This window comes from Solanum stenotomum, chromosome 1 (genome assembly GCF_019186545.1).
Source record: "Solanum stenotomum isolate F172 chromosome 1, ASM1918654v1, whole genome shotgun sequence".
NCBI classification, from domain to species: domain Eukaryota; kingdom Viridiplantae; phylum Streptophyta; class Magnoliopsida; order Solanales; family Solanaceae; genus Solanum; species Solanum stenotomum.
This window is the reverse complement of record NC_064282.1, coordinates 10,772,750-10,797,164: the sequence shown is the minus strand read 5'-3', so window position 1 is coordinate 10,797,164 and position 24,415 is coordinate 10,772,750. Positions and strand designations below refer to the sequence as shown.

Below are 24,415 nucleotides of genomic sequence, written 5' to 3'. Positions count from 1 at the left end.
TTGAAGTAAAATAGAGGATAAATGGTTGGACTTGTGGAAAGGAAGGTTTCCACAATCAACCCACATACCTCAACTTTGGAGAATCCTTGATGAAGATTGGAATGGAGAATTGATGCTTGAGATTGAGTCTTGAATCCGGAATTAGAACTTGAGATGTTTGAATTTGGTTGAAGATCTTGGTGGAATTTTGGAGAGGGATTAGAGAGTGTTTTTGAGTGTTTTGAAGCTAGAAAGAAATATAACTAAGTATGGGACAATCCTCGTTTTTATAAAAGAAAAACGTCCCCTGCCCGCTACAGTAACTTAGCTCTCTGGAAATTGCAATTCTGCCCGGACAGGTTTTACGAAAATGGTCATAACTCTTTCATCCTAACTCGGAATGAGGTGAAACCAATTGCATTGGAAAGCTAACTCAAAGGGCTTTAATTTAATAGGTGGTGGCCCTTCCAGTTCCTTGTGTGCTAAGAGATATGCCTCTTTAAAGTTGACACTCCAAATCGCATTTTTTGCGATTTTCGAATTTTGATACGGTTGCTCTAAAATTCGGGTTAGATCCATTTCCCACTCAATTTGACCCCCTGAATAAGAATATGAAGTCGAATTTCTGAAATCATGCACGGATTTTGAGATATATGGAAATTACAATTATAGGTGTTTTCGAAGCACATTTTCGGGCATTTTTGGGGTCGTTTCACTTTAATAGTGAACATAGATGTCCATTGAGGGATAGGGTATTAAGTAAGGTACAAGCTACTATTGGGTTTGTTAGTGGTGTGACAGCTCCAATATTGAGGAATCATAAAAGGAAACATACTCCCAATGATATAATTACTGATATTAGGGCACTATATGGAGTTGAAATTTCTTACCAGCAAGCATGGAGGTCTAAAGAGCGAGCATTGGAAATGATCAGAGGAAAGCCTGCTGATGGATATAAACAGCTGCCAAGATACATATATATGCTGGAAACTATGTATCCAAATTCATATATAAGGATGCACAAGTCAGAAAAAAATGAGTTTATGTATTTATTCATATCATTAAGGCCAATGATGAGAGGGTTTGAATTTTGTAGGCCTGTTGTTGTTGTTGATGCTTCACATCTTAGCGGAGCTTACCGAGGGACATTTGTATCGGCAAGTACACTCGATGGGGCAGGTATATTAGGTTGTTTATGAATTTATTTATTTATTGAAGTAACTTTAATATTCTGCAATATATAGAATAATTTTGAACTAGAACATATATGATACTAAATAACTTCATATCATTAAATATATTTTGAACTAGAACGTATATGATACTAAAGAACTTTATATCATTAAGGCCAATGATGAGAGGGTTTGAGTTTTGGAAATTAATGTTTTGTGTTTCTATGTTATGTTGCATATTGCCTTTAGCTTATGGAATTGTTGACACGGAAAATGATTGTTCATGGATATGGTTCTTTCAACAGTTTAAAAAAGCATTTGGTGAGAGAGATAAAATGTGTGTTGTATCTGACAGAAATGAAAGCATAAAGAAAGGTGTAAGTATTGTTTTTCCAAATGTTCCTCATTTTGCATACATATGGCACCTCTGGAAAAATGTTTGTTCAAACTTTAGGAGAAGCAGGTCCATACTAAGTGATCTGTTTTATTCAATGGCAAAGGCTTATAGAAAAGAGGATTTTGAAAAATTGATGGCTAAATTGGAAAAAATAGATGGCAGAGTAAAGGAGTATCTTCAAGATACTGGCTATGAGAGGTGGTCTAGGTCTCATGCAACAGTGAACCGTAGAAGAATGATGACTTCAAATATAGCTGAATGTATCAATGGTTGCCTTGTTGATGCACGACAACTACCTGTTATAGACTTTCTGGAAGAAGCTAGAATTCTATTTGGTTCTTGGAATTGCAAAAATGGAGAAATAGCATCTTATACAAAGGAAACATTAGGGAGGAGATTTGAAGAAATATTGATTATAAACGCTTCAAAATGTGCAACAATGAAGGTACATATTTATCTTACAAGTATTATGTATCTAACTTTACTTCTAATTATACTTTTATGTATACTAAATGAAAAAACATGTGATATATCTCTAATTTGTAAACAATTGCAGGTTGTTGCATCTTCTGAGTTTATTTTTTCAGTGTATGAAGGTGGGATAAGATACATTGTTTGTCTTGAGAGAAAAACATGTTCATGTGGTAGATTTCAACATGACGAGATACCTTGTGCGCACGCAATGGCCGTTTTGAAGAAGAAGAATATTAAAGATGTACACCCCTACTGCTCTAATTACTATAAACATGATGCATTAGCAAATACTTATGCAGTTCCAATGAAACCAATGCCAGACAAAAATGATTGGACAGCTCCGGAATGTGTTTTGAAAGAAATCGTCTTGCCACCAAGATACAAAAAAATGCCTGGTAGACCAAGAAAAAATAGAAAGAAAAATCCTGACGAAAAGCTAAGCACAAAAACGAATTGTTGTGGACATTGTGGAAAAGAAGGTCACAATATAAGAACATGTACTTTCTTTCCAAAAAATTCTTGAAGATTACTTTTAAGGATTTTCCTGCTTCATGTGTACTAAATTTCTGGATATTTTGAATATGCTAATATGATATTATCATTTGGTTTGATTTTTAACTTTATCTAAATGTTACAAGAGACAAACTGTTGTTTGATACTAAAATATATTGCGATAAGTTGTTTTATACCTAGTGCATAACAGATTGTATCTAACAACTAAGTTATGTGATGTTTTATTTAGTATCATATACGTTCTAGTTCAAAATATATTTTGGATAAATTGTGTATCATATAAGTAATAATTATTTGGATATTTTGTATCTGATACACAATAGGATATTACCTTTATATCTTTATATAAAAATTTGTTACAAGAGTCAACATGTTAAATGATACTAAATATATTGAAACTTAATTGTTTTTGTACCAATTGTAACATATAATTTGATAGTAATTGCGTATCATATACATAATAATTGAATGGATATTGTGTATCTGAAAATAATATGTTATCATAATTTGTGATTTGCATCAAGGCTACCACATGTTTTAATAGATACTAAATAAATTGAAAATTAGTTGTGGACCCAATTATGGAATATATAGTATCATATATTATGTATATGATAGTTATATTGTAGCGGCAGTATTGGTGTATAAGATACATAAATTGGAAAAATAATTAAAATTGGAATACAATTTTTTGATAAAAACAGTCTTCAATTTAATAAATACTTAGAAAAAAAGTGTTGGAAAGGGAAGGAATATTACAAAATACTAATTAATCGTATCTTCAACACAATACTAAAACATAACTATTCTATATTAATCAGTCCACATTCTGCTGGTATAGTGTAGAAACTCTTCGGCCTTGTAGGATCATCACTATCGCTAACATATCCCGCCTTGAACTTGTCCATACCATACTTTCATAAGAGTGTAGCATATCTATTGCGAAGATAGTCACTCCGAAAACTTATAGATGGAATGCTGATTTCATCGCTCAAATATTCAGCAAAAGCAGCTACATACACTCCACAATCACTGCAAACAAAAAGTAGATACATTAAAAAAGTGAATTAAATATGTAAGTAAACAAATTATTTTACAATACTAACAGGCTATCACTTTGTTGTTGCATAATGTCTTGAACATATTCCACCTCAAATGAATGTTGTGGACCCAACAGTTCACCAATTTCCTTGTCTTTGTATGCCTCCATTGATGCCCAATCAGTTCTTCCCGTTTTATCAAAGAATCCACTATCATGAAGATAATTTGGAAGCATTACAGACAACTTTTTTATCTCTTTTGCATAAACTTTTTTCCTTGATACCATAGACGAGTCATACACTCGTATTAACCTTTCCTTTAAAACAACCACAGCCAATACCCAATGAAAATCTTCGCCACAATTAACCGGAATATAAACCTCATCTACTAGATGCCATGGTAAAGCAGCTGGGATCGAAAACCCACTTATGATGTCTTTGATAGACCTTTCATAAGCAGATACCGTAACACCACGATCAATATGTTCATGTGCACTAAAAGTATCATCTGCAGAAGAGCAATGATACCTCTTGTATACAATGTCTATATATGACTTGAACAAACAGTTGACCGTAGTGTATAAGTACTGATCCATGCTTCTTAATTTTGACTTCTTACGTAGATAGTAAAAAATTACATCTATGTGCTGTAAAATAAAGAATTTTTTTTTATATAATCAGCACAATATGAAACAAAAATGATACATAGAAGAAAAAGAAAAACAAATCAATAATCTGATACTTTATTTTAAATTAAACATGTTACATTTGTATCATATACATAATTTGAATGCTTAACGTACCTGATCAGTCCAGCATTTCATTGGATATGACATAGTATAAAACCAGTTCTTGTCAGCAGGACATGCGACAATAAAATCTATATGGTCAAAACCAAATAGAGCAGATTTGCCTCTATATTTGTCCTCAAATGGTTTTCTATAAGAATGATTAAAGTCGAAATGAATATTATATTAATTTTAAAAAATTATTATAAAGATACATTAATAAGAAAAACTTACTTCTTCGCATGTGTTCTGAGGAGTCCCTTTTGTATCCACTCTAAGAACTCATGCATTAACCCTGACGAGAATTGATATGTGATACGACAATCTTCAAATGGAGTGTATGGGCGGATGTCATCGTCTATTTTCTTCTTGCCCTTATCACTTGATCCAAAAGAATTCACATAGGGAGACTGCAAAACCTTTGAAGGCATTCTGTTACGAGGAGCTGGAGTTTTTGTATTTGTATTCGGTGCATGCTCATCTCCTGGAAGTTGGGTGGGTATATGGCTGTCAGATAGAAAATCATCACATTCGGTTAGGTGGAGTACACTCAGAGGTTTGACATTAATTGGCTGGTTTGGAAGTCCATATACAAGTGCATCTACAGCTAATTCGGTTCCGGACGAAATGGAGGCCGATGTAGTAGAATCCTATATGATGTCAAGTAAATAACAAAAATATTACAATTTTCATTAAAAAAAATAATGCCACATCAGGGAACTGTTTGCATTTTCCAGTAACAAATTACAACCATACCGATGTATTAACAACTGCTGAATTTGAAGCATGTTTTTCGAATTCTTGTTGAATTGTATCTGCACCATCATCCTAATAAAGAGAATATCAGCTACTATTATGTTTTTTTATTCAAAAATAATTAATGTATAATAATAAAAACACTTTTCGCTTTCTACTTTCTTATCATGAATAATCACATTTACCGAAGGATCATTATAGAGTGTTGTGGATAGAAGCACACTTGACTCTTGCATTACTTGTTCCTTAATGGATGTATCATACTTATGTGTTTGTACATTTATATGTGCAAGTTAAAACAATTAAAGTATAATACAAAATAAAGTATCTGACAATGTTAGAATATTAATATGCATGATACAAAAAATATAGATATAGTATCATATACATTAATAATGTGTACAATACATTCAGTTATACACAAATTAGCAACGTATATTTCGTAAATTAAAGTATCAACCATTAAACATGCTATATTCTTAAAATATTTAAAGGATTAAAACACATAATAATGCATGTTTAAATAAATTAAGTATCAGATACATACACACCTTTTGAACAGTGTCTTCAAAAACCTTTTCTTTTCCAACCTCCACAGCAGGTTCATCGACATCATCAACAGTTGCAAAATCAATATACCATAAAGTTGGGAAGTACATTATCATATACATTATTAATGTGTAAAGTACAGTAAGTGATACACAAATTAGAAACATATATTTCATAAATTAAAGTATCAACCATTAACCATGATATATTCTTAAACTATTTAAATGATTAAAAACATAATAATACATGTTTAAATAAATTAAGTATCAGATACATACACACCTTTTGAGCAGTGTCTTCATAAACCTTTTCTTTTCCAACCTCCACAGCAGGTTCATCGACATCATCAACAGTTGCAAAATCCATTTGTATGGGTGAAATGGTTTGTTGATCGAATTTATCAGACTTGGGTTGTGAATCAACACCACCTTTCTCTACAGAATCATCCATCATGTGTGATGATGAAACGCCTCCAATATCCTTCATCATCCAAATAATCAGTATACCATAAAATTGAGAAGGAAACCAGAAAATCAAAATATAACCTTTTCAGTTTTGTTATCTTTCGCGCCAACCGTTTTCAGCAATTCAGACTGATTGCTTTTTATTAACTCCTCAAGTGCTCCAATTTTATTTTCAAGAGCTCCAAATTTGTTGTCAACCTGTACTTAAATTGAGCATATAAAATGGATTTAATAATGAATAAACAATTGTTTAAATCTAATGTTTACTTACATAACCCTTCATGTACATCTTCAGATCCTCCATTCCTGCACTGTCAAAAGTTGTTCTTCCAGAGAATGTATTATGAGGAACACCAGATACATTATCAGCTGGTTTTGGTTCTGAACTTGGAGATTGAAATGACTGTTTTGGTTGCTCATGTGGTTGTGTGAGGTGGGACAAATTATATTTATGTGGATGTACAGCCTTTATTCTTTTGCGGGGTGGGGTAGATCCTGAGCTAGGAACTCGAGTTGATCTCCTCAATAATTGATCCGAAGGTTTTGATGAGAAGTCTTCAAAACCAGGAACCTCCTCCGGTTGCACCTCCTCGTTATTAACAATTGGTGAATCTGGTCGATTTGAAGGTACATGGTTGTTATCCGGTAAATCAAGTGATCTGATTTCCTCAGGACTTGGTTGTATGTTAGAACAGTCAATCTATACGAACAAATAGTAAAACACATTAAAATTAAATTAATAGTGTATCGCATACTTAAAAAAGTGAAGTAAAAATGTTGTTATGTAGTTAATACCTCAGTAAATATGGTATCCATGCACATCTCAAATTTGGGCTTTGGAGCAACAACTTGCCAATTGCAAATCCTTGGTATACCGTTTCCTTCTTTAACGGCTATCTCGTTATTTAGTACAGACGCACATTCATATATCCAGACATTCAATGCGTATGGGAGTCCATTCAAACGATACATTTTTTTGGTGGATGTATACTCTTGTCTAAAAGATTTCATTAACTTTGTAAAAGCCACTTGTCCCCACGGGTACTCTTCATAGCTACCATCTTCTACCATGAAGAAATCTTCAATAGGAATTGGTGCATCCCCAAGTTGGGAATACAAAAATGTGTGAATGAAAAACAAGATAGCCATCTGAATGGCATCATCATTGTTGTCCCAACCACCTTGCATAAAACGATCTACCAGGCGACCTTTATTCACATTATAATTTGGACTAGGAAAATATCTTTGCACAAGCCTACTGGTTTTTGAAGCTGGATAATTAAAATCTTTGACATTTTATTTACATCTCAAACCAGTAATAATTGCAAAATCTGTGATACTAAATATCAAGACATTCCCTTTGGCATGACGAATGTGAATTTCATTAGCTAGATTGCCCTGCTCAATCTCTAACAGATATAAACACTTGGTAATCTGACCTTGATAGTTGCATTTAGGGATATTAAGGTATGGGGCAAATATGGTATCCTTGAATAACTCAATACCCTGGTCCTTTATTGACAGTACTAAATCTTCAATAAAATTGGAGTTGTAGGTAGGACCAAACTTTAAGCAGTTCATTGGAATATGTTTAATTACATAACTGACATTCTGCAATTACATAAATGATTTTTATCAATCATAAAAAAGTATATGATACTAAAAAACAAGAAGACATAATATGTACACAAAATCAATCATATTGTATACTTCAATGGAGACTTATCATTAACTATGATTCACAGTACAAAAATCAAACTACATGCAAAATTGTTGAATTAAGCAATTTTCTTATATACAATAATATTCATTTCATTTGATACTAAATAAAAACTACTTCATAAAAAAACATAAATGTACACAAATTGAATTGTTCCTTATATACAGTGACCAAAATCTGACCTACAAAAAAAATGTGATTTAAGTACTTAACTTAAATACAGTTCTCTTACTTTTTATACATTCAGCAATTACCAAATAAAATCACGATTCACAGATGATACTTAATAAAAAAATAAAAAAATTATTTATCATCAGATTTTTAGGAAAAACAGGGGTAAGATATATGATAAAAATTAGGAAAAATGTATGCTTACATTTGGTAATGTTGGTCGAACAATGGGTGGGGCAACCTTTCTACCCCTTTTTTGGAGGGTTTTCGGATCTTTTGAAGTAGTTGCATGTACTTTCTTCTTCGATTTTTTCTTGATAGAACTTGAACTTGTCATGGTTATCGGAATAGCCAACCTTTTAGAACTGAAATCGTTATTGTTCGGATCTTCTGAAGAAAACATTAGAGATTATTTAGATGTTAGATGCATAATGGAAGATAAAACGATTGATACAAAATAAAAGAAAAAAAATGGCGGAAATTACAATGAAGAAGATGAAAAACCCTAGTTAGAACTCCGAATCCGGTTTAACAGTGATAGGATTCTTTTCAAATTCAATTTTTTTTGAAATTGATAACTGAAATTGTAATGGAAGAGATTGGGGGCGAAATTTAGGGAATGGGAAAGATTTGATTTTGCTTCAAACAAATAAAGTATCCGTTTAGTTGAATTGGGGGGAAATAAGGGATTTTTGTATTTTATTAAAATAGTAGGAAAATATTGATAATAGGTAAAGAAGTGTTGTGTATTTAAGTAATTTGTCCATAATTTAAATATACTTTTTATAGTGTTTTGATGAATGAAGATAAACATGCAATAATTCCACAAAAAGTTGCTATAATAAGGAATGATAAAAAAAGACGGCTAATTGGTGACTTCATATATGTAATTTAAGTGGGAGACACAATTTATTTTGCATTTTTCTTTGTGAAAATTGAGATTGAACATAGGACTACAAACTTTCTGCATGGGGCTTTCCTATTAATTATTTAAGCAGATTACTAAATGTGTTTTTTTTTTTTAAATTTATTTTCATCTTGTATTCAATACTCATATTGAAGTTTAACTAAAATCAAATTTCTAAAAAAATTTAATATTTAAAATAAAACGCTCTCTATTAAAAAAAAGAAAAGGTTACATCTCTAGTTTAATAATTATTTTAAACTTTCTTTTCGTTGGTGGTCAAAGTTGATGATGTTAATGTTTTGCACCCTCAAACAATATTGTTATTACTATTGATCCTCTTCAATGAATTAGGATCACATGAATAACATTTCTACTAATGGAAAGGGTGAAATCGAAATGCAAATCAAACTGCACAAAATAAACGCTAAGCTAAAATCATTAGTTTTCTTATTCATTAGCAATTTAGTACGAATTTAATTACAAACAATATAATAACATATTAGGTGTAATTTTATTAGTGTATTTTGCAGAAACTAGTATACATACAATCTAATTTTTATTTTATGAAAGATAAAAAGTTTGCTTCCAATATATTTTGGATTCAAGTAAAAAACTATACTCAATTAATATGGATAATTTTTTACACCGTGATAAATTATTCTAAAAAATTTAAAATGATGAGTTTTTTTTTATAAAATATAAATTAACAAGTGAAATTTACATTTTAAAAATATTAAAATCATGATTTAAAATTTTAATTATTTTTTTAAAAAAATTTTAAATTTCAAATCCTAATCCCAAATCACATGTTCAAACAATTTAAAATCATAACTTCATATTTCTTCCCCCATTTTATCATCATGATCTCATATAAATGGACCAATGATATTAAATTTAGCTCGACTTCTACAAGATGGTGAAAAGGGCAAATAATAAATTAAAATAAATACTTCACAAATGACTTAGCCAACAAGTAGTCAGCAAAGTCCACCACCTTCACACAATAGAGCTAAAATAGCACAAAATTACGGAATAAAGAAAGTCGGTTTCTCATTGGCCACGCGGTTAAGTTTCCTTGCCCGTCCACTCTCCTTGACATGCGTGCCCCCCGTACTATATAAGCCCCTACGCTGAACGCTAACCAAACACAAAACCCCAATCGACGTTTTCTTCATAACTTTTATTCAATTTGCGATTCTTCGTTCATATCGAAATCTCTGTGATCTTTTATCATGGCCGAAACAAACCATATGCCTCAACAACCCGAGATGGTAACTTGAATTTCAAATTAAATCTTCATTTTCGATTGGTTTCTTGTTTGTATCGATTTTTGATTTGATGAAATTTTTGCCTTTTTTTTTTGTCTGATTTGTGTTTTTTTAATTTGATTCTGTGATGAAGGCTCAGATTGAGGAAGAAAAATTGAAGTATTTGGAATTCTTACAAGTGGCGATGATTCATGCGGCGCTCTGTGTGGTGAAGGTGTATGGTTACGCTAAAGAGAATTCTGGTCCCTTGAAGCCTGGTGTTCAGACTGTTGAAGGCACCGTCAAGACCGTTGTTGGCCCTGTTTATGATAAATTTCATGATGTTCCCGTCGAAGTACTCAAATTTGTCGACCGCAAGGTATAATTCCTTATATGATTGCAATGGAATTTTATTTCTTAAAATGTATTTGAATTGCATTATTGTTCACTTTTTGAGATGAAAATTCTACATTTTTTGTTATTATTATATTTTATTTCACAATTGGAACATACATTTTCTGGATTGATTAGTTTCATGGTGTTGTTATCGAAGTCCTGATGTTTGTTGATGTTCTTGGGTCATGACAATAATACTGAATCCGCATTTTTGAAATAGAAACTTGAAATTTGCTAGTTTTGTACTAGTCAAATCTATTCTATGAATTTCATGGATTGCAGCAAAAATTACTTGGGGTGTATTTTGGATAGGTTAGACGTTATGGACTTAATTTATTCATTTTCTGGCATGTGCACTTGGAAGAGATTGAATTAGCGTATATGATTAGGATTGGATGTTAAAGGGTGATGACGTATTGGTTGTTGGTGGTGAACTTCTGTTGTTAGACACTGCCTTAGTTAAAAAACATTCACATCTTGTTAATCCGTCGCATACAATTCCCCATCAAAGGATCTCATTATGGGAATGCTTTTCAGATTTCGCCAAATGTTGTAAAATCTAGGGCTGTTGTGGTGCAGATTGCCTTTGTTTTGGGGGCATTCAGGTGTCTAATGTATGTACATAATGGTGGTCAGTGGATCTGATAATAATCTTAGACTGATGTATAAAGTATATCACAGCTTTTCCTTGTGTGAAAATAGGGGCAGGGTGTGATTGAAACATAGAGCTAATGGCACTGCATATCTTGTAGTTAAATATCATATTAGTCTATGTCTATCCTACAGTTCGTTGAAATGCTCCAAGTTTTTATTACAAACATCGAGTCAAATTGTTGAAACCTCTTGGATCTTGGATCAGTTCTCTTACCATTTATTGGGTTGTAGCTTTGAAGTTCTGCACCATATTGACATATGTGATTGACATGAATTCAACCATTTTTGCAGGTTGATCAGTCTGTCCGTCAGATTGAGACTCGTGTTCCCCCTATGGTCAAGCAAGCTCCTGCAGCTGCTCGCTCTGTTGCAGCTGATGTCAAAAGTGCTGGTGTGATGGGAGCTGCATCAGGACTTGCTAAAACAGTGTATGCCAAGTATGAGCCCACTGCCAAGGGACTTTACACCAAGTACGAACCAATGGCCGAGCAATATGCTGCATCAGCTTGGTTCTCTCTCAACAGGTTTCCCATTGTTCCTAAAGTCACTCAAGCCGTTGTTCCAACAGCTGCTTACTATTCCGAGAAATACAATGTGATGGTTCAGCAAACAGCAGAGAAGGGATACAAGGTTGCTTCATATCTTCCATTGGTACCTACAGAGAAGATTGCTAAGGTGTTCAGTACTCAGCCTGTGGCTTCCAGCTAGGAAGGACCTACTGGTTTACTTAATGATTCATAAGTAGTAGTTTTGTTCTATGTGAGGTTCTCCATATGATCTGGAGTGCTTTGAAACAGTTGTTATTTGTTTACTGTGTGAAGTATATCGTGTGTTTTTGCCTATTCGGTTTTCATTGTTGTTTGGGAATTCTTTTTTACCCTTCGGGAGAGTCTCTGATCAACATAAGCAATATTTTTGTAAGATTTCAGTTTCTATATTAAAATGCATTCATTCAAGACTATCAAAGTGCCTTTACAAAGGGGAGACAACTTCCTACGAAGTACTTGTAAATTTGGGATTTTTTCAGAACGTAGAATGATGGGTTATTGAAGAAACCATATAGTCCTGTTACTTAATATTTGATATTTTCACGGGCCAATCAACCTCCCAAAAAAAACTATTCTTTTATTTTTTTAGGATTATGAAGAATATGTTTCTTCCAAAAGACTAAAGTGTATCCATTGGGGCGATTGCTCACCAAGACGATAGTTTGTGAAGAATGTGTTTGCAGATAAATTCGAAGATAGTCTAAATTGTAGTATCAAACGAGACGGGTAACATTTTTTTTGTTGCTATATCGCAAGGGTGAAACCTCACAACTTCAATAAATAGATAAATTTTTAGTTTTTGTTGCTATATGGCGAGGGTGTGAAATCTCACAACTTCAATAAATAAATAAAAGTTAGTTTTTGTTGTTATATGGCAAGGGTGTGAAATCTCACAACTCCAATAAATAAATAAAATTTAGTTGCTGAGTTCTTATGTTTTGGACCAATAGATTATAAAAAAAAAAAAAAAGAGGGAGAGTTTTTATAAATAATTATAGTTTGAAGTATATTTGGATTTATATGTTTGCTCAATTTAGTTGTATTAATACGTATAATTTAATTGAATACACCATATCCAAGCAAAATATATTGTATCCCGTTCTATATGAGCACATATAGCAAGTGCACTTCAATTCTTCAACACACCCGAAAATGCTACACATGCAACTTACAGTTTATATATCTAGGGAGTGTTTTACTCCCAATGTGGGACTTTTTGGTGCGAATCCATATTTAGTTGGACTCCAATGTAAGTATCGAATATTGGGTGGGGAACAAAAAAAAAAAAAGCATTTGTATATGTCACTGTATTTGAGTGTATCAAACTTAAATTTTATGAGATACACATGTATCATCGCTAAAAACTCCCCAACTATCCCTAAAAGCACTTGTATGTTGTTGTGTTTGAGTGTATCACACTTGTATTTTTTATGAGATGCACTTATATTATCACCAAAAACTACCTCAACCGAGCTGTATCCATCAGCAAAAGAAAAAAGCGTTAGTATCATTGTGTTTAATAGTTTAATGAAATTAGGATAAATTACTTAACTACACTTATTTACTTACCTTAATATCCATTTATCCCTATTTATTTCAAAATTTTCAAAAATCCCTTATTTACCTATGTATCCCGTGCACAACGCTATGTATCCCGCTATGTGGAATGTATCAAACGCTATGTATCCCGTGCACAACGCTATGTATCCCGCTATGTGGAATGTATCAAACGCTATGTATCCCGTGCACAACGCTATGTATCCCGCTATGTGGAATGTATCAAACGCTATGTATCCCGCTATGTGGAATGTATCAAACCTAATGTATCCCGTGCACAACGCTATGTATCCCGCTATATGGAATGTATCAAACCTAATGTATCCCGTGCACAACGCTATGTATCCCCCAAACATCATTTTTAAGGGATTTTTGGTAAATAGAAAACTAGAAGGGATAGGATGTTATTTAGTACTTATAATATGTGATTCCTATAATTTATACATGAAATTATCCGTTTGATAAATATAGTTTCTAAGAGTTACGTAATTTTTTTCTTATAATAATGGTAATTAAGAGCCCATTATCGACCGCAGGTTAACGGCATGAGCTATAAGCCCAATCCGATACATGGACTGGTCGGATCTCTCATGACCCGACCTGATTAAGTCACACTATCCAAATTCCCCATCCTCACTGGTTATACTTCTAGAGCTCAGTTTCTTCCTTTCAAGCTTCCGTTGAAAGAGACCAGAAGAATCAAAATTCATCCGTGGAGAAATCATGGCCACGTGCTTGCGGTTGCCCATGGCGTCCTCAATTCCATGTTCTTCGTCTTCATCGATGACGCTGAAACACCGTAGCTTCAACATTCGCTGTGCAGCCTATAGCAATAGCAGTTCAAACATTCCGATGCCTCCTTTTAACCCTAAGGACCCATTTCTAAGTAAGCTTGCCTCTGTTGCTGCAAATAATCCAGACGCACTCTTCTCTCGGCCTCAAAATTCTGATATGCCGCCATTTTTGGACATTTACGACTCCCCTAAGCTTATGGCTACTCCTGCTCAGGTATGTAGTTGATTTTTTCACTGGCTTAAATGCTTAATAGTTAGTCTCTGTGCCAACTCCCAATTTGTTGGCAATATAGTAGAACGGTCTTCTTTGATTACATCTTTTTCAAATATTTTCTGAGTATTATTGTTAACTAAAAAAAATGTGTTAACGCAAGCCACTGTACCTTGTCTATTTGAGTGGAGAAGGGTAGATGAGTGGACCGTTATCTATTGAATATCCAACCATACGCCGTGAACCTTTCGGAGATTTCTCCACCATCAGAAAAAAAGAAAGAAGAAAGGAAGCTGTCAATTAGAGTATTCTGCTATTTATGTATTTCATAGATATGTAATTTTTTTTAGAGAATAAGAAATCTATGTATAGATTCAGACTATTGACTCTCACATTCTCTTCTTTTCGGACAGCATTTTTTTTTATCTTCTATCAATTTTTTTGTAGATTTTATTAGAGATTGTTTAGGAAAGAAGCGGCTGCAATAGGATGCTTATGTTGTTAGGAGTCTGTTCTGAACTGAATTCATTTGGTGTGATTTGAATTCATTTTGATTTTAGTTTTGGGATGATTTTGTTCTCCTCCCTTTTAATGTTACTGATTATATGTAAAGCAAATTAATAATGTATCGGAAGCTTTTTTGTTGTTTTTGTTTTAATTATATTCTGATGGGTATTGTTTGGTCTGTGTTTTTGCTATTTGAATTAGGTGGAGAGATCAGTATCATACAATGAGCACAGAGCCAGTACACCTCCACCAGACTTGCCCTCTATGTTGCTCCATGGTAGAATAGTTTATATTGGCATGCCGGTATGTCCTCTTCTTCATCATCTGATATTTTCTGAGTTAACCTGTGCTTATTAGTGATTTTTGCAACGTTTTCGCATAAGTAGGTGTTTGGAAATAAAGGCTAACATTCAACTTGTTCCTTCTACCATCTTATCCTAGTTCATTCTTGTGCTTTAATGCCTTGTTGTTCTTTCTCTGGTAGATTTGCTGCCCCTTCCAAGTTCCACTCTTTCTCCTCATAAAAATCATGTTCTTACAAAAAATTATATAACTAAAGTCCCTACAGATACTTGATCTTTCTCCACGCTTTTTGCCTTTGACAACTTTGGATGCATCCATCTTTGTTCTGTTTGCTAGCAGTCAGCATAAAAAGCCAAATAAGAAATGTGTTGATGAGAAAGGGCACTTCTTGGTTGGTATCCTTGTATTGAATGGTGAATGTAATGTTATTTTGTGTCGAGAAGATTCCTCAAGATCGATGGAAGGAGAGAATTGGCTGGTGCACGCGATGTTGTTGAAGTTGGTAAAATCAGGATGATCTATGGTCTACGTACTGGGATATGAAATTGTGCATGAAATCTTCAATTTATTTGAAATGAAATTTATATATTTGTAAACTACGTAAAAAGTACTAATAAGTCATAATAATTGATAATTCTAAATGTTTAAAAGATCTATGAAAAATTTACGGTCAAAGATAGACTTGTTTGAATCGCAAAATTCGAGAAGTGCCACATAAGATGGGACGGAGGGAATACCACGTTTGGTAGCTAGTTAAAGAGGTAGACTATTCATGTATAAAATTAATATTGTGTTTGATTTTGTTTCTAAAAGCATGCATAACTAATACATGTATAAGTGATGTATTATTTTATGTATGATAGAAGGTTGAATGACTAATACATGTATTACTAATACATAAATAACTAATACGTAGATTCCCTCACAACTGATCCCTGCATTACTAATACCTACATAACTTTTTAGTAAATTAGACACTTCTTTGAGATGCTTGGATTGGACATTGTCATCCCAATATGTATAACATAGCTGTTAGATCTTCAAAGAAACTACTTTGTTTCTCCAGCGCAACCTTTCTGCTTTAGTTGGGGTCTCTTGTATGTGCTGTTCCATTTTATTAACAAGGTTCTCATGCCCTATCTGAAGGCGCCTTTCCAAGAGAAAAGAAAAATGTGAGACATGTTTGCTACTTTAGAATACTTAGTTTTGTCCCATTCAACTATCCTATTTTCCTTGTTGGATTATTGCAAGATGTGTTTATTTTTCTTAAATGGAAACATAGTTTTGCATTCCGTGACAACAACTACAAGTCTACAACAAACATAAACACAGTGTAATCCCATGAGTGGGTCTGGGAAGGGTAGTGTGTATACATACCTTCCCTCTTACTTGTAAAGGTAGGGGTGTTCCTATGGCTTATAAAAAACACAAGGCCCAAGGAAAAGGTCACAAGACCTTGTAATTATACTACTAAAATTAAATTTATTAATAGTTAACTTCATCTTACTTTGAGGATGATGCTAACGTTCCCAGTTGATATATGTACTATATTTGTCATCATAGGTTCATTGATGTAAGTTCTGGTGACAGGGATGCTCATGGTTATCTGGTTTACATCAGAAACTATATTGTAAAAGAAACATAAACCATGTGAAAGATGATTTATTGTTAATTACTCAAGGCAACATGCCCAGATGTTTTTGATCATACCATGTCAATCTATGTGTCTTTATTTGGTTACTTGATTTAGAGGTACAAATGACCATCTTAATTTTGGCGTGCAAAAATTTTGTAGTAGGCTTAACTAGCTAAGGTTTATATGCGTTTTACAGCAGGTAAACTGTCTAAAACGGAGAAGTTTTTTTACATGGCTTCATATTAATTTAATCTGCAAAGAGCTGAACAATTTGATACCTACTTGTTTCATTATTTGGACTTTTGGAATTTCCATCTGATGTACTACTTTTAGTTTTGCCCAAGTTTGGGCCATTTGGGATATGTTATACGGTTCTTTGGCAATTGAATTTTGCACACATGAATATTGTAAATATGTTGACACCCTGAATTTCTAGTCTGGTTTGCAACAACTTGTGCGTTGCTACTTATATGTGCAGTTCAGTTAACTTCCCTTTACTCTTCATTTCTTCATTAGCACAAAATAATCACGATTTTTCTTTTCAGTTGGTGTCAGCAGTCACAGAGCTTGTGATTGCAGAGTTGATGTACCTACAGTATATGGATCCTAAAGCGCCAATTTATCTATACATAAATTCTACTGGGACTACCCGTGATGATGGTGAAACGGTGAGTTTTCATATAGGGGCATGCTCAGTGCCTCTCTCCTGTAGTCCTCATAGAGTATTATAGGAATCTCATTGTTTATGCTTACACGTGGTTGCTGAGTTACCTTTACCCTGCATTTTCTCATATTACCCTCATTAATTACCTAAAACCACTCCCACCTGCCCCTTCCTAATTGATGTGTACTGTGTAGTGTGACTTCTTGGACCTCATTAATGCTTTGTACATTCTTCTTAATAAAAAAAATATAGATACTTGAATTATTATTTATTACTCCCTCTATCCCATATTATTTTTCCACATTCTAAAAGTATTTGTTCCAAATTACTTGTCGATTATTAAAATCAAGATATAATTTTATTTTTTTCTCATTTTCCCCTTGATATTAGTTCTTTTTGAAAGTTATAAGATTGTAAAGTTCCTCCATTGTTAATCTTGGTATTGATGGATAAGGCACATAAATAAAGTGTATTAATAAGTGTTAAAGCGTAAACTAGTAAAAATACTTCTTTTATTTATGATTTCTTAGGAGGCCTGTAAAGAGAAAAGTGGACAACTAACATGAGACAGGGGGAGTATTATTGGGTTAATTTGTGCAAGACTATAAAGTTTAAACTAAGACTATAAATTAATGTAAATTTGAAGTTATGGAAAAGCTTATTATGTTATTTAGATGGTTCTAGATGATGAAAATATGGGTCTTTGTTAATACGTATGAAAACAAAATACATTATTAAATTTCAAATGAACTTACGGGTGTTTGGTGTTGGGGTCGATGTTATGCTCAAATTATCCGATCTTGGGATATTTTATCAATGTAGGTTGGTATGGAAGCAGAAGGTTTTGCAATTTATGATTCCATGATGCAACTTCAAAACGAGGTAAGCTCTCACCAACTAAAATAGTTCTTGCTAGAAAGTGTTCCATTTTAATCTTAGCATGAGAATGTAGGATTTTTCCTTATCTAGGTTTTCCTTTTTTTTTAGTCAAATTTACTGGATAAGAACAAGACAACATTCACCTTTTGACTTGTGATTTTGTTAAAAGATAAGTTAGTTTTCTTTTCTTTTCCGTGTGATTGTATTAAATCTGCATGAGAGTTTTGGCTTTGTTCAAAGTCGGTTGCAGTCTTTGTGTCAAACTTAATTGGGACAATCTATAGTTAGTTGTTTTCCTTAATCTCTAGGCATTCAGAGCAAGTACATTGAAATTTAAGCTTCATGTTTACCTCTGAAAGCATATATCAGACTTTTCCATTTATGATTTTGTAAGGATTCTCAGGTTGTTAATTACCCGTGCAGATACACACTGTTGCAGTTGGTGCTGCCATAGGTCAGGCATGTCTATTGCTTGCAGCTGGTACTAAGGGCAAAAGGTTTATGATGCCACATGCCAAAGGTGTCAAGTTTTCTTGTTCTTAGTTACAATTTTGACAGCATGGATTTTCTTTCATTTTCAATTTTTTCTTTTTGATGATTCATGTTGTTTGGGTGATGTTCTATTTCAGCCATGATTCAACAGCCCCGTGCACCATCATCTGGATTAATGCAGGCCAGCGATGTTTATATCCGGGCAAAGGAGGTTAGTGTGATGTCTTCTTCAGTTATCTTTCATTTAATCTACAAAACAGATGTGTCTTCATGGTAGTGACTAGTAGAGCTTTAGGGTATGATGGTTGTTGGTGAAATCTTTGATCAATGCTTTTGTTTTTACTTACTGTTTAGATTCTGATCGGCCTTCTATTTAACGGAACTATGGAATCTTCTATGTGGCATTTTTTGTCCTTGCCATCACATTCTGTAAGGTTAAATGACTATGACGTCATAAAAAAATGAAGAATTTGTTGCCAGTTTCACCATCAAATAAACATTTTTGTTTACCTAAAAGATATTATGAAAAATATGAGGTTTTGTTTTTTTGACACTAGTAACATTTGGATTTCAGTCAGTACTACCTTAGTACTGAAAAACCATATTTACAAAAAAGAAGAAAAGATTAGTCTTTCCAATGCTAAACCAGGAACTAGATGGACCCTAAAACATCTATGATTGACTCAGTCTCATTGGAGTAGACATTGTACACCAAAAACAGAACAACAAAATACATTTAAGTTTGACTTCCTGCAGGTTGTTGTCCCTATTTTCAAAACATCTATCATTTCTCTCTCTCCATATAGTCCACCATATACAAGCAGAGATCATCCTCCAGCCTCCTCCCAACTGAAAAGAGTCTCATCAATCTTACTAGGCATTCTCCAGGAAATGCCTCTGAGATTAAGGAAAATCTGCCACTGTTGGTCAGTGAAATTGCAGTGTAGAAAGAGGTGTTTTACTGTCTCTGTATCCTTACCACACAAGGAGCATCTGTTGCATAGAGATATACCTCTCTTGGCCACATTGCCCAATGCCAGAACTGCTTCATTGGCTAGCAGCCAGGTGAAGCATGCCACTTTTTGTGGCACTTTGACTCTCCAGATTTGCTTCCAGGCCATTTGAGGTTTTGTTTGATTGGGTTAGCTCAATCCTTGACCAATTGGTCTATCTGCTGATTCCATTAGATAAGGTTACCTTATGTTTAAAAAATTGTTTCGGCTTTGTTTCTTTTCCTCAAGTTTTAATTAAAAATTCTCATGAAAACATTATAGAAATGAGGGTCTTTTAGTAAATATATCTTAGTTGACACCTTTAAGTTTGAGGAGGCGAGGTCTGTTTAGTTACCTAGGCCAGATTGGAGGTGTGACTGTGAGTAATTGGACCTAAGATTTAACGTCATTGTGCCAATTTAATTTTTTCAAGTTGATAAAAGTTCTTACATCAAGAACTTCAAATTCCTTTGTATTGATCAGTAGCTATATATTTCTAGTCAATGGGTACTGAAAGAGAGTTCATGATATCAATAGATATTGAAACTTTCGTGGTCTTAACATGTTGCCCTATTGTTTGTTGAGTAAGGCTTCGACTGTTATAAAGTGTTCCGTTAGCTTAGCATTAATATATGGTGTTTTTTCTTGCATGCTGATTCTGAGTTAAAGGGAGGCAGGGGGGTTCAATTTAATCCTTTGCCGAAAAACTGTACCACATTAAATAGGGCAGAAACAATTTTTTTTGGTTATATATGAATTGTTGAGTCCCTTTAATTAGAAGGGAAGGTTGAAATATAGTGGCAGAGAGAGTTGCTTTTAATCATCGGTAATCCTAAGTGTGGCACTCTAGTATTTTTCTAATTCCTTTAATAAATTTCTGGCTCCACCACTTCTTGCATGTGTATATCTTTTGTTGATGTGTGTGCACACACACTTATGAATACATGCAAAGTTTGTGACTTGCGTGTTCTAAACATAAAGAACATACAATTGATTGTTAAGTGTGTAACCTTAAAATTGTTACAAAGTAAACTACATGCTAGTTAGTTAAGGGTATTTTAGTCAATTATGGCTTATTCAGAATTCCATATCATGTTCAGTGTACCCAAAGGATGCCGAGTACTTTCTCAAAATAAATCCATCTAAAACTGAACTACCTCTACCCTTCGGGGTGGCCCTGTGGTTTGGGCTTGGGACTTCCATGTTGGAGGTCTCAAGTTCGAAACCCCTTGCCAGCGAAAGCAAGGGGTTTGCCTTCTGGGTCGAGCTCGTCGCACTGGGCTTGCCTAGTGCAGGTTACCTCTCCTATGTGGTTTGTGAGCTATTGCATAGGAGCGGGAGTTTTACTCTGTGCGCACCCAAAGAGTAGCGGCTGCGGGTTTCCCTTGTCATAAAAAAACTAAAAAAAAACTGAACTACCTCTGGATGAGCTCATTGCAAGCTGTCTTACTTAGGCATCAGCTCTTCCTTTGTGAACGTGAATATATTCTATTGGGATCGATCAGCTGATTATTCTCTTTTGCAGGTAATCGTTAACAGAGACACACTAGTCAAGCTTTTGGCTAAACATACTGAAAATGTTAGTAGTGAACATTTCTTGCGTGTTGTCCATTTGTAAATCAAACAGAAGGTATAATGACATTTGCTGTTGTATCTTACCAGTCGGAAGAGACTGTTTCCAATGTTATGAGAAGACCATATTACATGGATTCTATCAAAGCTAGAGAATTTGGCGTTATTGATAAGGTAAACAACTTTCATTATTATGCCAACTGTGTCATGTCTTAAATGTCTTCTGAAGTTGCTGGAGGTGCTAAAGGTTTATCGGGTGGCTTTTCTGACTAACACCAGTTCTTGGGTTTCAGATTCTTTGGCGTGGCCAGGAGCAGGAGCAGATTATGGCAAGTGTTGATGCACCAGAGGTGTGGGACAATAAGGCAGGCATCAAAGTTGCTGATGCTATTTAGGTCCTTTCAATATATAATCTGATGGTATTCTCTTCTTCCCCTATTTGTCTTTTCAGTAGGTAAATGTGGGTTAGTATAGCACACAAAACAAAAACTAAAATTAGGTTTATATATAAACTAAGATCTGCGGGTAGTGCTTTCTCACGATGTTTGGGCCCTTATGTTATTGCTATCCACAATCCAAATGTCCAGTCTTGGGTGTGCATCAGTGTTAACTGTTAAGAGTCCTACCTTGGTTGAGGGTATGATTTATAGTCTATTTGTGGTTTTAGGCAATTTTCACCTTTTGATTTAGATTTTGGATTGAGTTAATCCATGATCGATTTTGCTTCACGTAGCATCAGAGCCTCTATGATCTCAGTAAAAACTTAAGAAATTCGGTGAGCAGGTGCCTGGCCGAAATTTCGTCTTTTCTTTCTTCTTTTCGACTTTTCGGAATTTAGCACTGCCTCTTTTTGGCAGTGGACCTTACTCTCTTAGCTACTGGCACCGTTTATCTCTTCAATGGATGTTTTACTACTTATCTTTTCTCACATGGTATAAGAGCCTCTACGACCTAAGTAGATATTAAGAAATTTTGCCTGCCAACAGAGCCTGGCCTTATGCAGCATACCAGGCTGTGATTTTCTTTTCTTTTCTTCTTTATGGTGTTTGGCACTGTTTCTTCTAGGCTACCTTCCTCCCTCTGCTATTAAGTATTAGCACTTGCTCATCTTTCCAATGACTGTATAGCCATTGTCTCTCTGTACAGAGACTGGCGTTGTTCATCTGCATGACAACAATGCTACTAATAGCTACTGCAGCTGGCACCCTCCTCTTAACTTTGTATTTTCTTGTCACTGTTTCACCAATTCAAATTATGTTAGCGTAGAAATTTCGCAAACCATACCTCTTTCTAGTGACTGATTTCTTTTTTGATTTCCAAGTTATTACAAGAATCACTTCCTATTTGTGCAAATTGCAAATGACTGAAGACTCCATTAGAGGAAGAATTCTATCTTGTCTTTCCCTTTTGATGATTGTGCATTATCCTAATGAATTTTGGTGGCAATCTGTTAGGTTTTCAAACAAGCAAACTCAAGTTGTTTTCTCTACTTTGAGTTTGAAAGAGTGTGTTGAATTTCATGACAAAAATTATGTGTGTTTAGATATATTGAATTTAAATAAACAACATATGATAAATATTCTATGTTTAAGTATCAAATAATTACATGCCATATTAGAAATAAAGATATGGAGCTTCACTTGCACATTGTTAATAGACCAATTCAAATACACTTTTTTTTCTTTTTCTGTTGCTTTCTTTACAAACTGAATATTGACACTCATAAAGGTGATTTGTTTCCTTCTGCCTAAGCCTTGTTGAGTAAAGTCATCTGGTGCCTGTGGAATAGTCGAGGTGTGCACAACTAGACATCACACCATTTAAAACTGGTTAACAAGAATGTTATTTTCCATCCTGTTTTACTTTTCTAATGAGGGTTCATTGAATCCTTTAGATTTTCGCTTTTCTAGTGTTAAATGAGTCAAGTTTATACGGTTTCTTGGTTTGTCAGGTATCATACAACACTGCGTTCAGTAGTGAATATATTTTGGAGAAGCAGCTATCTTGTCAAATTGTTTTAGACTTCATGATCTCTGCTAAGCTCTTTTAGCTATTCATTGACAGGGAATATTGACGGAAGCATTTCAACCGTCAAGGGGACTGAAACTCTTGTTCATTTCACAAGAAAAGAGTGTTACCAAATGAGAGAATTCTGGTTTGAGCAAATCTTGAAATGTACACACTCGCTGTAGCTCTCCAAGATTATACAAGTATCATGATGAGATACTACATAGTAACCAAGAATAGGATTTTTGCTTTGGATAAAAAGCATTGTACACAAATTGTTGTCGTTTTCTGAATTTGTGAGTGAGTCACACAATTATTAGCTCATGGGCAAATCTTTTTTTCTTTCTAGATTATGAATTTAACCACGTTTTTATTTCCTATTTTTCCTTGAATAATTGGAAAAGGTCATCTCGTGAGAAATTTGTGGCGATAACTTGAGTCATCAACCAGTCGGACTTAACAATACACTCTTATTAAATTCACGGTATGCTCTAAATTTTGGAGAATTACACTTTGTTTGGATGATTGTTAGGTATTGTTTCATAATGTACTGTATGACATTGTATTCCTATGAGCAAAGTAGGGTACGAGGTAGAACTATTGTGAAAATGATGGGTAAAGGATAAAATAAGGTTATTAAATAATAATAACGACAAAATCAGAAGAATAATTAAGGTAATGAATATATACTAAATTTAAGAACAATCAAAATGAAGACTATATCTAAACTAAAGTAATACATTATAACTGGTTAAAACCATCCAAACAAGGTGTTAAATACAAGTTAACAAATAATTCAACACTGCTCGTAAATTAAATATAAATTGATATTTGTTGTGAATATTTTTTCAAAAATCAATAACTATGCGTTAGAACTTAGAAGTTTTAATTAAGTCTTGAGCTTTATCAGTACCTTGGTGAAAAGATGAAGTAAAAATGAATTAAATTTCTGTTTGATTAAGTAACACTGACCCTTCTTTTAGTCTTTGAGCTTAAGCAGTTAATATCTTAAAATCCTCCTTAACA

General features: G+C 33.9%; 3 protein-coding genes and 1 pseudogene across 3 annotated transcripts; 3 read left to right on the top strand and 1 right to left on the bottom strand.

The window, feature by feature from the left end:
• Positions 1–1,489: 1,489 nt before the first annotated feature.
• Positions 1,490–2,545, top strand: LOC125848243 (uncharacterized). Its single transcript, XM_049528077.1, has 2 exons — positions 1,490–1,993; positions 2,105–2,545. Exons 1-2 carry the CDS (start codon positions 1,643–1,645, stop codon positions 2,543–2,545), a joined length of 792 nt encoding a protein of 263 aa, XP_049384034.1. The 5' UTR covers positions 1,490–1,642.
• Positions 2,546–3,338: 793 nt separating this feature from the next.
• Positions 3,339–8,360, bottom strand: LOC125847999 (uncharacterized; annotated as a pseudogene).
• A 1,684-nt stretch (positions 8,361–10,044) lies between these two features.
• Positions 10,045–12,042, top strand: LOC125848296 (stress-related protein). The gene is made up of 3 exons (XM_049528150.1): positions 10,045–10,201; positions 10,332–10,556; positions 11,519–12,042. The coding sequence occupies exons 1-3, from the start codon at positions 10,163–10,165 to the stop codon at positions 11,933–11,935; spliced, it is 681 nt and encodes a 226-aa protein (XP_049384107.1). The 5' UTR covers positions 10,045–10,162; the 3' UTR covers positions 11,936–12,042.
• Positions 12,043–13,977: 1,935 nt separating this feature from the next.
• LOC125848130 (ATP-dependent Clp protease proteolytic subunit-related protein 3, chloroplastic) lies at positions 13,978–23,737 on the top strand. The gene is made up of 10 exons (XM_049527943.1): positions 13,978–14,340; positions 15,046–15,147; positions 17,329–17,451; positions 18,270–18,329; positions 18,750–18,846; positions 18,956–19,029; positions 21,336–21,389; positions 21,473–21,556; positions 21,676–21,801; positions 23,447–23,737. The coding sequence occupies exons 1-9, from the start codon at positions 14,056–14,058 to the stop codon at positions 21,775–21,777; spliced, it is 981 nt and encodes a 326-aa protein (XP_049383900.1). The 5' UTR covers positions 13,978–14,055; the 3' UTR covers positions 21,778–21,801; positions 23,447–23,737.
• Positions 23,738–24,415: the final 678 nt, after the last annotated feature.

What these genes read in the sequence shown, in the direction of transcription:
- LOC125848296 (XM_049528150.1), top strand. Translation starts at nt 10,163, where the DNA reads ATGGCCGAAACAAACCATATGCCTCAACAACCCGAGATG. An exon ending in TGCCTCAACAACCCGAGATG is followed by an intron (nt 10,202 to 10,331) that starts GTAACTTGAATT and finishes TCTGTGATGAAG; the next exon opens with GCTCAGATTGAGGAAGAAAA. An exon ending in TCAAATTTGTCGACCGCAAG is followed by an intron (nt 10,557 to 11,518) that starts GTATAATTCCTT and finishes CCATTTTTGCAG; the next exon opens with GTTGATCAGTCTGTCCGTCA.
- LOC125848243 (XM_049528077.1), top strand. Translation starts at nt 1,643, where the DNA reads ATGGCAAAGGCTTATAGAAAAGAGGATTTTGAAAAATTGATGGCTAAA. An exon ending in CAAAATGTGCAACAATGAAG is followed by an intron (nt 1,994 to 2,104) that starts GTACATATTTAT and finishes AAACAATTGCAG; the next exon opens with GTTGTTGCATCTTCTGAGTT.
- LOC125848130 (XM_049527943.1), top strand. Translation starts at nt 14,056, where the DNA reads ATGGCCACGTGCTTGCGGTTGCCCATGGCGTCCTCAATTCCATGTTCT. An exon ending in TAGTTTATATTGGCATGCCG is followed by an intron (nt 15,148 to 17,328) that starts GTATGTCCTCTT and finishes TTTTCTTTTCAG; the next exon opens with TTGGTGTCAGCAGTCACAGA. An exon ending in TATGATGCCACATGCCAAAG is followed by an intron (nt 18,847 to 18,955) that starts GTGTCAAGTTTT and finishes GTTCTATTTCAG; the next exon opens with CCATGATTCAACAGCCCCGT.